This window comes from Lampetra fluviatilis, chromosome 26 (assembly GCF_964198595.1).
Source record: "Lampetra fluviatilis chromosome 26, kcLamFluv1.1, whole genome shotgun sequence".
NCBI classification, from domain to species: domain Eukaryota; kingdom Metazoa; phylum Chordata; class Hyperoartia; order Petromyzontiformes; family Petromyzontidae; genus Lampetra; species Lampetra fluviatilis.
The window spans coordinates 11,321,787-11,337,615 of record NC_136300.1 but is presented as its reverse complement, the minus strand read 5'-3'; the positions used below and the strand labels follow the sequence as shown (position 1 = coordinate 11,337,615).

Here is a 15,829-nt window from a genome sequence, read left to right as displayed (position 1 = left end):
TCTTCTCGAGCAGGGGTAGGCTACCTGCGGCTCCGGAGCCACATGCTTCTCTTTAAGGACAGCTTCGTGATGTAACGTGTGTGTGTGTGTACGTAAGCATTCACATGCATTGCGCCTCTTGAGATATTGAGCGTTGTACCGAATTCGAAAAAAATGGCTGCTGCTTGTTATTTTCATTGCCGACCCATGTTCTGGAACGTTCCGACCCTCACCACGTGACTGGTTACGCAATGTGGGCTGGCAGCATTTCAGGAGCATTTCAGTAGCATTCATTAGGAGAGTTTTTGGGTCAAACCCGGTCCCCTGTTCTGCACTCATATCAATGCAGTATTTACAATACATTTCATTTCGCCACTGGCTCACTAATGCAGCTACTCACGAGCAAGGATCGCGATGCCCCCCCCCATCCCCCTCATCCTCCCCACCCCCCAGGGCCCTGCTTATGATCAGCACTTTAAGCAGCTCCTGGACCTATCTTCACCGCAAATACAAACCCCCCCCTCTCCATTCCAGCGACTTGGAGTGCCCAACAACCGCCACCTCAAGCTTGCAAAGCCAGGCTCTTCCTCCTCTTCCTCCTCTTCCGCAGCCGCCGTTGCTCTCGCGACACGTGCCGCAACAACAAAAACATTTTGCGGAAAACGCAACATTTCCGTTTGCATGACGGCGAATGTGATCGTTGTTGTTCGTTACGAGCGTCTCGTCGGTGTTGGCGTCGTTCATCTGGGCCCCATTAAATTGCACGTCTGCACGTGCGGCTGGGAATTTGTTTTTCTTTAACAAATCCCTGGGACGGTGTTTGGCACGGCACGGTAAGTGTCGGGAGGTCTGCGGCGGCGGCTACTGCGGAGAAGATAGGGTGTGCGCACGCGCGTGCGTGTGCACAGCTTTGAATCAGGAGGCTGTCAGACATCCGGTTACATTTACGGTTGAACTGATTGCGAGAAAGTTGGCGAGCTGCCAGGCAGGGATAAAGCCTTGATGGATGAGACACCGGCGGAGCCAGGCCCAAGCATGGGTGGCTCACGGTCCAAGCGCTACCCAACGAGGTGGACGGGGCTTACGCGAGAGAGCGCGCGCGCGCACGAGCAATCAAACGCGCATGTACACACGAGAAAATATGCACACACACAACCAAATACGCACACACACACGCACACAGACGAGCAAACTCACGAACGCACACACGACCAAACACGCGCACACAGAGGAAAACACATGCACACACACGAGCAAACACACACACACGAGCAAACACACACACACGACCAAACACACGCACGCACACACAACCAAAGACACGCAAGCACACAAACGTACACAGAAGAAAACACGCACACACGAGCAAACACCTACACACAGCAATTACGTACACACACACACGAGCAAACAAACACACACACAACACAGCAGATGCACGCACAAACACAGCCGAGGCTGCGGGAGCTGGTTGGGTTAGCGAGCAGCTATTTGACGATTGTCCTTGTTGACACAAACTACATGCAGAAAGGGTCGCTCGAGTTGGGAATCAAATCCTCGGCACTTCTCACTGTGATAGTGCGAGCGTTGTAATCACTGCGCCACCGCCACCACCAACCACCCTGCTGCCCGGCTGGCAAAGGCACGGCGGGTTGCAGGCAGAAAGGATGAGCGCACCTGCGCCAGCAGCAGAAGTGGCAGCAGAAGCTGGCGCTCGCCGGTAGAGATGCGCAGGTGCTCATTTGCGGCAGGTTAGACACAGGCCCGCCAATTATGCTCAACGTGCAGGCTACACAGATTGCGCGTGAAACCATGCCAGGTACTCGGATGCACGTGCATGCGCACGCGCGAGCTCTGGCACGAAGAACAAAGATTGGCCTTGTCGCCGTGTTGCAGGCTGCAGGAACGAATGGCATTTACCAAGTTTACTGCTGGGGAAATAGGCGACCACATAAATTCCCAACTCCCATCTTGAGCTGTGACTCCCGTCGTGGTGGCCGCAGCAGTGGCGCTCGCGCCTCGCAGCAGTAGCAACAAGGGCCCTGGGGTTCGATTCCCTACGTGGAGTTTGTACAATATCTCTACAATATCTCTTCCTCTGTTCTACTTGGGTTGTCCCCGGGGTTCTTTGGTTTCCTCCCACAGTAAAAAAAAGCATTTGCCAAACATCCCAATGCTGAAAGATTACACCGCAAATTACTCAACTAGGATCACATCCCGATTCGCACGGTTGGCTACGTACGGTGAGAAAGAAGTTCAATGTGCGTACATACATACACACCCAGCAGTGGCAACATCATCCCCGACTGCGAAAAACTTGGCAGGACCCTCCCGAGAAAAGTGTTTTGAGACTCAGTGAAGCACAATAATAATAATCTTCCATACGGCTGATGTAGATGCAGAGCAACAATTTCATATTGAGGTGGTCAATCCAGAGAACCGCATCAGGGAGCAGCGGATTTTATCGCTGCGATGTCTCCTTCGTATTTGCGGATCGGGCATTGGATCGTGAGATGGTGTACGGCCTGTTCTGGATGACCGCAGTCGCACATTACTGGAGAGTTTATAATAATCACAAGATAGGATGTGTGTTTACAGCTGTCCAATAGGAATCTGAAGGGGGAAGCATTTAAAAAATCAGACAAGCAAGAGTTACAACAATGTTGTAATGGATTAAATGTCTCGGGGGGGGGGGGGTGATGCAGGAACGACATTGCAAGGGCATCCCAAGCATGATTCTAAACGCCCGCTTGTCTCATTAACGAAGCTTAGGGCTCCATGTCGGGCAGCCTGCATCATACCACAGAAGGGCACGCCTACCGGATTAAACAAGCGCCTCCTTTTTCTTCTTCGTATTTGTGAACCGGGCACTGCATCGTCATATGTTGTATGATCTGTTCCGGATGACCGCAGTTGCACACTACTGGAGAGTTTTTTTTATTAATGCGCCTTCAACTACACCACAGTGTGGCAAGCACACTGGGGTGGGCCAGGCTGGGATCGCATCTGACCACTTTGGTATCATCCCATTGCTGATGTTCACACACAGCACCAAGAAATCATTCAAGGCTGAGTTGACCTAGGGGTGACCCAGCGCAAGTACGGGTACCACTTGTCCGTGGCCAGGGATCAAACGCAAGCGATCGGGGCTGACGGGTGAGAAGCCAATACGATACCACTCTGTTCCCACACCCACAAAGACTAACATCACCAAGATCCCTGTGCAGCCATACAGACTGTTGGGGCAAATGGCGTTAACGAGCAACTATGAAGGCACGAAGAAAGGGGATGTTGTGGGCAACAGCATCATGCCCGGCCGGCTTCATCTCCCCGGCATTGATATTTCACACACAGAACCAGGTCGTAATTTAAGGCTGAGTCGACCTAGGGGAGGCCCACAATAAATATAGATACCACTCTCCGCTGACGTTAACTGTATCGATGAATCAAACCCAGGTTGCTGGGATGACTAAGTAAAAAAAAAACGCACAGCATCGCTCTCTCTGACGCACGCATGCACGCATCACAGCGCACCGTTGCCATGTTACTGGGGGACACGGCGATCACAGACCTGCGCCCACGCGCATGTCACACCGAGGCGCGCGCGGGGCATGCGTGCCCACCGCAAAATTGCTAAGCACAAACCCAAAGGCCCAATGCGACAAAGGGGCAGCTTCGGCAGTGTGGTGAGAGTGGGCGAGTGGGTGAGTTGATGAGCGAGTGGGTAGGTGAGCGCTTCAGTAGGTGGGCGAATGCGTGAGTGAGTGAGCTGGTGACCGAGTGAGTAAGTAAGCGGGCGGGTGAGTGAGCGAATGTGTTGTTGCGACCTGCAGCGTGGCAAGTGTGTTAGTGAGTTAGAAAATGAGTGGGTGGATGAGCGAATGTGTGAAGGGGGTGGGCGAGCGTGTTGTTGTTACCTACAGTGCGGTGGCGGTTAAACAGTGTGGATCAGACAAAAGTCAGCCTGGTAGACCGAATGTCTCTAGCATGGGTGGGGGAATCAACGAGTGACGTTCACGGGAACAGAAACGGTGGGAGTAGCGATAAAGAAGCGCTTGTCCGCACGTCCTTCTTATCCGCCGAGCGACGATGCAGGCGTGCGAATATTAACATCAGCGAATATTAATATCAGCGAATATTAATATCCAGCGTGCCGCTGCACCGCACATGCCGTACCCGTCTCGCGAGGGTCAAGGTTCAACCGCATGGCTTGTCGCGCGGGGCTGCGCCCAGAAGCAAGATTGTCCGCGGTGAGAGAAGCCGCCCGCATTAATCGAGGAATTAACGAGCGAAGAAACGCGCCCGTGGGTTTGCGGTGCGAAGCCTCGGCGGGAACAGTTCCGCGGGTTGGCGCATTACAAACGTCGCCAATTAAACCGAGTAAGAGCTCGCAGAGCGAACTGCGGTCCGTGGGGAAATAAATAAAACGCAGGCACCGACCGTTTCTGTAAATCTTCTCAAACTCGGCATGCTCCTCCACCCTCTGGCCGGCGTGCAGGATCCCCACGCGCTGCGCAGACACACAGAAATGAGCACACACACGGATACACGCGCACACACACACACGGAGACATACACACACACACACGGAGACGCGCGCACACAGACATACAGACACACGGCACACACACGCGGAGATGCGCATACGCACACACGCGGAGACGCGGATAAGGAGACGCACACACGGAGATGCGCGCAGACACACGGATATGCGTACACACGGGGAGACAACACAGGGACCATATTTATGCTTTTAACAAACAAAAAAACTCCCTGTACATTCCATGTCAATAACAAGACCATGTGTGTGTATAAACCTTCTTCGTGGCACATAGAGAGGCCAGGCAGAGTTAGAGTGGATGATAACAGTTGGGAGTCCACACTTGTTTTACACCATGAGCACAAATACACACAAAAATCATTCGCCACTAAGTGCGCTTTGAGACATCGTCAAAGTGTTGAAGGCTCGCTGAAAAGAGGTCATGCGACAGACCCAGATGATATGGGTTAACTGACTGAGATGACTGGCAGATGAAAGACACATACAGATGCAAACATAAACACACACACATATATACAAACACACACAATATATATAAAGAGACAAAGATCATCTATATAACCTTAAAAAACTGTTGGGGCAAGTGCTGTAAGCGAGCACCTATGAAGACCGGTATGAACAGACGCTGGCGCGTGAACACACATACAAAGCAAACCAACTAAACATCAAGTACGTGTGTGGAGGTGTGTGTGTGTGTCGGTGGAAATTGTGTAGTGGTTAGCCCGCTGTGCCACGAATTCGGCAACCCGAGTTCGATTCCCGCTCATGGCCAACACCAGTGACGATTACTTGAACCGGTCCTGGGCCTCCGCTAGGTCCACTGAGCTCCAAATGAGTACCTGGTTCCGTGTGTAAACACCGCCGCTGGGGAGACAAAGGCGGCCGGGGGTGGTGTTGGCCACCAACCCCCTCATGCGCCATGCCGGCCTTCATAGGTGCTCGCTAACAGCACTGGCCCCAGCAGTCTGTTAAGGCTATTCGGGAGACCTTTGTCTTTTTGTTCGCGAGCACTTGGGAGGTCTTAACGAAAAAAATCATCGGTAGCGAGGGGGCCAGAAGAGGAGGCAGCCGAGACGACGCGAGACCCAGAGTGGGAAGGGACGCGGGAGCCACCCCCGCAGCGGGATCCGGTGACACCGGCAGCTGCTGTCCCATCGCGTGGCTCACGCACGCGCCGCGCTAATCTCCGCCACACTCCTGCCCGGTACCTCCCTCCCCCCACCGCCCCACCGCTCGCCTCCCCCCCCGCCCACAGTCTGGTCGGAGTCAGCGCTTCAGATTAGCCATGCCGCCGGCACAAAATAAACACGGGCAAGCGAAGTTCTTGGGATTTCAGCGGCGGCGTCCACGAGACGGCACGTTAAAAATGAACAGATCCGAAAAAAACAGAATTATCTTTAAAAAAAAATCTCAAATCCAAACCGTTTAAAATCAGAAACTCATTCCACACGGTGTTTGGTGTTTGTATCGTGCCGGGAGAAGCAGTACTGGGGGTGTGGGGGGGCACGAGGGTGGTGAGGGGGTGGGTTGGGTGGTGGGTGGCACCTGCAGCTGCGACTGGAGCGAGCGCCGTGCCAGCATGCTCTGCACCACGTTCGTGCGGTCAAGGCAGTCGATGCAGTTGGTGCGGAACACTCCCTCCTGCTGCTGCGCCACCTTGCCCTCGTTGTCCACCAGGAAGTACCTGCGCCACCGACGGGACACGGACAAAAACACAAACGCCACCGTTAAGCCTGCTCAGCGGCGTGTTAGAGCAATGATAAAAATAATAATGTCAACTTGTAACGCCATGCCACCACACAGTCATCGCTCACTCTCAAATAGAGATAGAGAGACACAGAGAAAGAGAGAGAAAGAAGACGACTCAGAGCAGAGGTCGCAATCGGGTACCCGATACCCGTACCCTACCCGATACCCGGCTACCCGTACCCGGCCGGATATGGGTACGGGTACCCGTTTGCAACCCTGGTGCGGCCGGGTACGGGTACGGGTAAAGAATCAAAACCCGTTTGCGACCTCTGTCTCAGAGGCACCAGGAGGAGGAACCAAAGATGAGCGGGAAGGCAGCAGCAGCAGCGGCCACGCAGTGAGCTAGAAATCCACAAAAATTTCCAAGCTCTGCGGTCCTCTATATATTGAGGTGTTATCGACCACTCAATGAGTGTTTACACATGGAAGGAAACCGGAGCACCGGGAGAAAACCCACATGTGCGAGGGGGGAACGCTCTATCCCAAACACACGGATCAGGTGGAGTCCACATTTTTGCTGTAGTGCATTGTCCTGGCGAGCCAGGGTATGGTGGCAGCTCCTCGATGCCCACAAAGTTTCACAACAAGATTTGTGCTGCGATCCACCACCCCTCGCTGCTGCGTCCACAGCAGTGCTGGGTTACAGGCAGCCACGTGCAGCGTAGCCACCACCACCGCCGCCCGCCCGCGAGTGCCCCGTGGTTGTTGGCGAGCTCCTATTGTGGCCGGCGCCGAAAAACGAGGGGCGCCAGGCGCGTGTGGAAGCTCTTCCCTGCTCAGCGCTGACGTTCTACAGCGATGACGGTTCTACACAAGCACTCCGGGGAGCTATTTTAAGTTGAACAAAAGATGCGAGCTTTTGAAATGCAGACTGGATTTTATCTTGCAGATAAGATACCTACGCTGTGCGTCCAGGGCTGCCCGATATTAATGTCAAGCTACGTTAAGTGAGAAGAAATACATTTAAAGTTGATTGACAGCACCACCAGAGCACTTGAGTGATGTCAATGCATTGTGCTGTTGTATTATAGTGGATTTTGGCTAGCCATCGAACAAAGACAGTCAATGCATCACGTGCTTTCAGATGCGCTTCTGCGGCACTCTGGAACACTCTTCCTTCCGATATTAGGAAGCCACAAGAGCCATGCACTTTTAAATAATATAGATTGAAAACTCGTTGCTTTAGTGCTGCTTTTTGTGTTTGGCTTGTTGTCCTTCCCCCGCACCTCCGATTAGCACGGTTGGCTACGTACGGTGCAGAAGACGTTCACATACATACAACATGCACATACATAGTGGAAACAACATTGCAGTGATGCCAGCAGGCTCGGCAAAGCTGCAACGAAGCTCCCGATCATAACGTTAACTCAGGCTGAACATACAGTTCTGTGAGCGGCTGCAAGAATAATGCGTTCAATTTAGATTTAAAGCTTTCGGGACTGCAGGGATTCATATTCTTGGTTCTTTCGGTAAAGCCACGTAAAAGGGAAAAACAATAAAATAATAAAAATAATAACGTCGTGAGAATTGTATTGTTTTATTTTTATTATTTTATAGTTTTTCCCTTCTACGTGACTTTACCGAAAAAACCAAGAATAATAATACGTTCATCAATAACACCGTGACCATTTTACATCCCTATGAAAACGGGCCATTGTCCAAAGCGTTCCTATCTCTGTATAAGTTTTTATTTTAAGGCCAAACACATACACAGTGTTATTATTGACGAATGCTCTTTGACCGCGTTTTTGCGTGTTACTTGTGCACCACTGCCAACGCATCAGTAGCAACAGCTGCAGAGTCGCCAAATAATTTATCTTCGAGAAGGGCCAGGGTTGTTATTTTTTATTTTTAGCTACTGCGGCAAAGCTTCGATCGGGCAGAATAACCACCACTCCTAACTCTGCACGAGCGGGAATCAAGCCCAGGTGTCACTCGCGGGCACGTCGAACGCACCGCGGCGCTCCTTCCCCATTTTATCTGGATTCTTTCAGCCGCGGCCGATAACGCGTCACAGACGAACGCTCCTGCCACTGCACCGATAAAAAAGCTTCGTCTTAGCAGCAGCGCGTGCCGCTTTCCCGCCTTCGCCACGCCGATATTTGGTGGGGCAAGGCAAGCTGAGGGAGACCCGGCATTGATTTATATTCCCAGCCCGCGGGTGCCCTATGGGGGGGGAGGGGGGGGGCCAGGGGGCGGGTATTCGATGAACCCGCCGCCGCCCTCCTCCTCCGCCAGCCACCATTGTCGCTGGGTCAAGCCGTAGAGTTGTTACTTTTTGGGATTTTACGCACAGGGAGGGAATTTCGCACGCAGATGACTCTGGCGGCAGTCCCTGAAGGTGCCCGCCGGCCCCTGGTCCCTACACTTCTTTTCTTCTCAACAGATGTAGTGGCTCGGCAAACAGAACCGTCAAAGCAACGATACACAGAGTGGATAAACGAGTCCCGAGTGGGAGACGTTCCGGTCGATTTAGATTGCGTAAACATTTTCATCGACTACCCTTTGCGGTCGAGTATACGGGCACCCTCTAAAAATGGCCTCCCAAAAGGCGGGAAACCCCCAACCAGCCACACCCCCCCGGCGTGACGCGGTTGGCGCCACTGAACTCCGGCCAACACCTCCCGTTCAGTGGCTCGTGCCAAGCGGCGAGATGTTTTCCCCCCGAACGGTTTCCGCGCTCCCCCAACGAGCCGGGTAATCCATCGCATAATCGGTAGAGTCACCGATTACTTAAATAATCGGACGGCTCAGCTCGAAAAACTCGATTGAGCCCTCATTTCACACGTGGGAGCCCCCTGCACGAGGCTGACTCCGCGCTTCACCGCTATATTTATTAGTGCTGCGAGCGATCCTCGGCAACCATGGCGACGACAGCCCGATGCCTTGTCGGCGATAACGGCAACGGCCGCGGCATTTCATTTCATCTCGTTCCTTGCGGACGGCACAGCCACCGCGGGGGCAATGGCGCCGGCGGCGGTGGCTTTGGTGGCGAGCCGCCTCGAGCGAGGTGTTTGCGGGTGACAGGTTGGCGCGTGATCTCGCCCACAAAACACAGTGGCGAGATGTTAACTTCCCCGACCTAGTATGAAGGAGGTCATGGGTTCAATCGCGACCCGAACGCTTGGATTTTTCTCCAGGTCCTCTGGCTTTTCCCCTAAACAATTAGAATCAACATCACGCGTTTATAGTATTTGGTTGCAATAAATTTCCACATGATCTGACACTTTTTGAGCGATTATTTGTGGCCAGGTCGCTTCTGAAAAAGAGTTACATAGCTCAGTGGGACTTACCTGGTAATAAAATGAAAATAATATATATTTTTTTAGAGTTTTTTTCTTGTTTAAATCTGCGGAAATGTTACTTTCACACAGCACGAGGCGGCGTGATGCGGGGAGCGCCAGGCGACCCCCGCTGCGTGGCGGGGGCCGTGCTGAACGATCGCAACGGAACGGCGCAGCGAGAGCAACGATGGCACAAAAGGAAGATCCCCTTGCCGTGCGCCGAGCGCTTCGTTTTATAACGGCGTGACTTTTGGGAAGGGTGAAGGGGGAAAGGAGCAACGGGATGCTTTTGAAATAGGATCTCCCCAGCCCCCGTAAATCCGCTTTCGTGGAAGCGGCGGTAATATTGGAAGAACGCCGGATAAAGGGGACCGTGCTTAAACGTACATCGACAGAAGGACACGGCGGTGGCAGCCAGCGGATAGAGGATGGGGGCGGGGTGAGAGGGGGGTGAGAGTCGAAGAGAAACAGGGGGTGGAGGCGGCTTTAGCAGCGAGTGGTGGGATGGAGGGAGAGGTGACCTTGCTGAGACACATGCTGCCGCCTCCATCAGCTGTCAGAGCCAATAAGTAGCACCGTTACCCGGGGATCACAGCACGGGAGGAGGGAGGGAGCGGAGAGGTGGGGGGGTGACAGTGAGCGGCACGTGTCACGTGTCACTAGAAAGCACGCGGTCCCTCACATCACCCGTGTGGCGCGGGAGCGCACTCCCGTGCACCCAGAGGCATTGCCAAAGATAAAACAGGCGGCCAGTACACATGTACACGCGTACAGAGAGATAGTATATATAAGTAGTATGTGCAGTGTGGACGGCTGGGCTGCCTGTAAGCAGCTTACAAACAGCGTCAATGGGTTGATTTCCCAGCAGCTGCCTGAAAATCTTGGCAAGAGTTAATGAAGTTGCTCAGCTCGTCGTAACGACCCAATGACAATCATTAGTCTACTCGTGCACTGTGTTAGGGTCTAAATTTGAGATTAGAAAAATAACTACACCCACATGAGTTTCATAAACAGTTGCACCTGTTAATTTATGTGCTTATGGCTCAGGGTGAGGGGAGGGAGGAACAGTGATGCAGTGGTTAACACAATACACAATGAACCTGACTACCCAAGATCGATTCCCGGTCACGGCTAATATCAGCGACGAGTGAGGTCTGAACAAGTCCTGGTGCCCACCATCCCCTTCATTTGCAACATTCAAGGCGTTCCATTTATGACATATGCATATCGTACGCCCGTAGTTTTTACAAATTGTAGCCACCGTATGTACGTATGTTGAACTTCTTTCACCCTGTACATAGCCAACCGTAATAATCGCAGGTGTGGGGGGGAAGGACAACAAACTCAACACAAAAATCATCTCTAAAGAAATTTGTTTTCAATTTTAAATCTTAAAAGTTACGGATGAAATGCACGATTCGACACGCTTGTATCATGAAGGTAAGACTTCAATTGACGAGTCAATGCGATGTCACGCACATGCAGTATTTCCTTCTTTCATACGGCATTAAAAGAAAATGACAAAACATCACAACCATACGATTGGTGATCCGGCAAAAGTTACTGACAGGCAAACAAAGAAAAATATCCCCCGTATAGCCTTAACAGACTGATGGGGAAAGTGCTGTTTGTGAGCACCTATGAAGGCTGGCACGGCACACGAGAGGATGGGTGGCGAGCACCACGCCCGGCCGCCTATGTCTACTGAGTGGCAATGTTTAACCACCGCACTAGGTACTCATTTGAGGCCGAGTCAACCTTGGGGAGGCCCAGGACTGGTTCAGATAATCGTCACTGATGCTAGCCATGAGCAGGGATCGAAATCGGGTCGCTGGGTCCGTAGCGGAGCACGCTAACCGCGACGCTTCCGCTCCCCACTGAGAGGCACACACACTCAGTACAATGCGGTGAAACGTACGATGCATAAATGGACTGACAAATGGGGTCACCGTTTCACGAACAGAGGGGGTCATTCTCCCCACGTCAGTGCTCGTCTGAGCCCGCCGGTACTAGGAAACATAGCCCTCCCCCCCCCTCCCCCCCCCAGGTCTAGCGAAGCTCCGAGCATGCTAGACCGGAGCGTCACTGCAGCGGGTTCACCAACTAGCGCGGAATACCGGCGCGTGAAGCAAAGTGCCGCTCCGGAGGAAAGTGGCGTGAAGGTGGTGGCGGGGGGAGGGAGAGTGAAAGATGTGCAGATTAAGCATCAAAGAGACGATGGGGCCGGAGGGTTGGGGGGTTGCGGCGGGGGGGGGGGTAGTGGGGGGGGGCAGAGGGGGGGGGCGAGTAGAGGGAAGGGGGCGGTTGGTGATGCACAGGGAGAGGCAGTGCTAATGTTTCGCGCACCCTGCAGTGTGCATTTATACAGCGCTGCTGCCAACACAACGGATGTGAATGACAGAGGCTTAACAGATCCGTCGATCAATTTAGATCAGTGCAGCGGACTGGGCGGGGGGAGACAGGTTAATGTTTGCTTGCCGTGCTTCATGCAAACGGCCGCGGATATGAAATATGAAAATCTTAAACGTAAATGAAAACGGATTGCCTAGGGAATACATTCCCTCAACGGACGAGCAAACAAAACACGGCTTATACAAAAACACATCGAGGTAAAGGTGCAGCCCTGCAGCTGCTCCCTCATGGCCAACGCTGGCAGAAGGGGGCCTCCGCTCCCGCGAGGAGCTCTTGAGAGGGCCTCCAAGAGGGTGCTGGGCCTACTCTTCCAAGCTAGCCAGATGTCTTAGAAGAGGTGGAAGTATCCACATTTTACCCCATGACACACGACCTACCTACCTACGGACCAACTGCTTACTCGAGTGTATACACACTCAAACACATATATGTGTGTGTGTATCTACACACACACACGTACATACATATACGTGTGTGTGTGTGTATATGTGTGTGGATACACACACACACACATACGTGTGTGCAAGCAGATTCGCAGAAGATTACTACATTGTGTGCACAAAGATGGTGACACGGACACAAGTTGTCACAACGCGAATGAGGCCGCTGGCTATTAGGCAAGACGGTTGTTAAATATTGAACAACTCGGCATTGATGGTACTAGCTGAGAAGAACAGACACTGGGTTTCCAGTGATGAATAGGAGGCATCGTGTGTGATCAAATCAAAATTTCTTCGCCCATTTTTCAAAGTGGAATAGTTTCTCTGTAACAGAGCCACGCACTGGCTGTGTCCACAGTCGTGTGCGCTTTGGATGCGAGCCATCTCCGATTGGACGGAATTCATCACGTGTTGCTCCTTCGTGTCCTCCTATCTCACCGCTTCCTGGAAAATATTTATTTGGAGAAGAAAGGGGAAAAAAAAGTAAGGTGGCCCTGTCATCGTCACCGTCGTCACCGTCGTCACCGTCGTCACCGTCGTCACCATCGTCACCATCGTCACCATCGTCACCATCGTCACCGTCGTCCACGGATAAAAAATAATGAACCGCCTCTTAAAAGAAGAGAAAGTGAGCAAGCAGCTCGCAATCGGAAGGTCGCGAGTTCAAATCCTGGTCTGGGGGGGGTGAGGGGGAGTTGATTCGGCCCATCATGTCCCCTTCCGGGGTAAAAAAAGAAGTACAACTTTGCGTGGGGAAGTTAATTAAACTATAATTTGTCTCTGTGAGTCCCAACAGCCTATTTAAAGGCTATAGAAAAATAAACGAACAATTATTTTATTACTATTTTTTACCTACGTGACTTTACCGAAAAACCTAAGAGTATAAAGCCCACCGAGCTGTGTAGCTCTTTTTAAGAAGTGACCTGCCCACAAATGATAGCGCAATGAAGTGGCTTATCATGTGGAAATTTATAGCAGCCAAACACTCTAAATGCGTGATATTGACTCTAAATGTGAAGGGAAAAACCGGAGAACCCGGAGAAAAATCCACGCGACCACGCGTAAATCTACGCGATGTAACCCCAAAAAACCTCTATTATGGATGATATTGGTCGCGAAAGCCTACGCGTTAAACTCCAAATATACAGCAGGCATCAGGGTCAGGATCGAGGTAGTTAAAATCTCTCCACCGCGAGTATGAAACCACAGGGGGGGGGGAACGGCCATGGGAGAGAGAAGAATAAATAAAATTACAAAAAGTTGCCAGGAGAGACTTCCAAATGGGTAACAGCTGTCGGCACCGCATCAGAATGCGCGTCCACGTCCGCGTCCGCGCGACGGCCCCAGAGAGCGACGGCGCATTCAGCGGGCGCTCGCTGTGCCCTCGCTCGCCTTTTAGCTCGCGCGTCGTTACGCAACATGAGGCTATGTTTGGAGACGATGGAAACAATGCTGTTGTTTAAAAAGAAAAGCCTGGAGGTCAGGGTAGGGGGCAAGCGAGCAGAGACGGCTACGATTAGGACAGGAGGAGGGGTGCGCTCGCTGGGGTCATCATCAGCTGCTCGTTATGACGTTCGCAGCCGGTGCAGAAATAGGAGGCTTTGGTGAACGGCCCCCCCCACCCGAGCGAAAAATAAAATCCCCTTCGACATCAATGTCATGGCGGGGAAAGTAAAAAAACTAAAAAATCGTTTTGCAAACGGAAGCGATTACGCGGCCCTATTTATTTTGTGCTCCCTGTGCTGAACGTGCTAATTGCGTTATCCGCGTGCGCGCCGTGCGATTTCGCTGCGTGCGCGGCGAGCACGGTCGCCGCTCGTCAAAAAACGCGAAGGAAGTTCATTGCATTACAAACTCATTGCGAATCTAAACCAAATCAAGCGCGAACCATCACTCATCCCCGCCGTTATGCGGTCCGAGACCGATCCGTAAAAAAAGATTAAGTGCTGTGTGCATGTCCGCCTACCCCGCTGAGTGTAATCTGTGTTTAATTGGGATAAATAATACGCACAAAAACTAATAATGTGAAAACGGGCGAGCGGAAACTGCAGGATTGAACGCGAGCGTGTGGCTTCGGCGGTGGATCTGCTAAAACAGGTGAAAGCGCCGTGGTCACATCAACTCGCGCACATTCGGCAACAATTATTAATGATTTTGATTAAAAGAAAACCACCAGCTGTGTGGCGCACGCCTGCGGCTCTCGGAGCAGCAAGCACAGTGAAGCACCGTTACCCCAGAGCAGCATGCACAACTCCGGCGCCACACGGCTGCCTGCCCCCCTCAATGGGAAGCCCGTTCACAGGTGCAATCAAATCACCCAGCTGCCCCTCTTATACAGGGCAGCACTTTCACTCGGCCATTCAAATCATCTTATACAGGGCGCAGCGCTTTCACATGGCCAATCAAATCACCCAGCTGCCCCTCTTATGCAGGGCAGCGCTTTCAAACAGCCAATCAAATCACCATGCCGCGCCTTTTATACAGGGCAGCACTTTCACTCGACCAATCAAATCGTACGGCCGAAAACTCTCACAACACGGATGAAGGTCCCTCCCCTTTTAAGGAGAAATCAAATCTCCAAGGACTCTCGCCTGCTGCTGAGCTGCTAATGGACAGTAGGAAACGTAACAGGCGGGCACGCTGGACCGTTAAGGGAACCAACGTCTTTAACGCGATTTGACAGCACAAAGGAACGTGCGCGCGGCAACATGCAAAACACACTCGCATGAACTGCACATACTTGTACACAAAGCTGCATATCGACCTGTTTTTTTTTATTAAACCTACTTCTTACGAAACTATTCTAGTGCTGATAAAATACGCTTGGCGTCCGGAACATCATAATACTTTTCAACTCAACACGCACATTGTAAAAGAGTATTATATTGCCCATCTTGGGCGAGTGATCATTTTCAAACAGATTTGGGCATTGCTACCGGTAAGCTGTGTGGCGAGTTGTGCAGCAATTGGTTTTGGAGTTTGGTTTGTTTTGAGAAGTGCCCTCAGACTGACAAGACACACGGACCCCTCATGTGATGTTTCCTAGGTTAGAGCGATAAAGCAGCCTTTGCGGTTCAGCTTAAAAAATAAATTGACAACAAATGTCACCAAGGTGCACGTCCGGGATGCACCACGTGCGGTTGTTGTTGTTACATGGCGGAACAACCCCGAAGGCAACATCGGAGAGCTTTACGGCACAGCTGCAAACACCTACACGGTATAATTTCACCATACCAAATAAATACGCTTAGGACAGCCGTAGCGGCACGGCTATCACTGCACAAACATTCATAATAACAGCCGTTGTTTAAAAAACAAACCCCCCCACACATTAAATAAATAACTCGGCGATCTTGTTGGCGGCCTAGCGAGCGGCTATTTTGCGTGCGATGAAGCCAGGAGCT

The 15,829-nt window shown here is 52.0% G+C and overlaps 1 protein-coding gene across 1 annotated transcript in view; it reads right to left on the bottom strand.

Moving 5' to 3' along the window:
• The window catches only part of SACM1L (SAC1 like phosphatidylinositide phosphatase), a 61,452-nt gene that overhangs the window by 22,941 nt on the left and 22,682 nt on the right, over positions 1 to 15,829 (bottom strand). Inside the window, exons 13-14 of the mRNA XM_078868776.1 lie at positions 6,086 to 6,224; positions 4,420 to 4,489 (exon numbers count right to left, since the gene is read on the bottom strand). Coding sequence (XP_078724902.1) covers positions 4,420 to 4,489; positions 6,086 to 6,224 — 209 coding nt within the window. The remainder of the gene's footprint in view (positions 1 to 4,419; positions 4,490 to 6,085; positions 6,225 to 15,829) is intronic.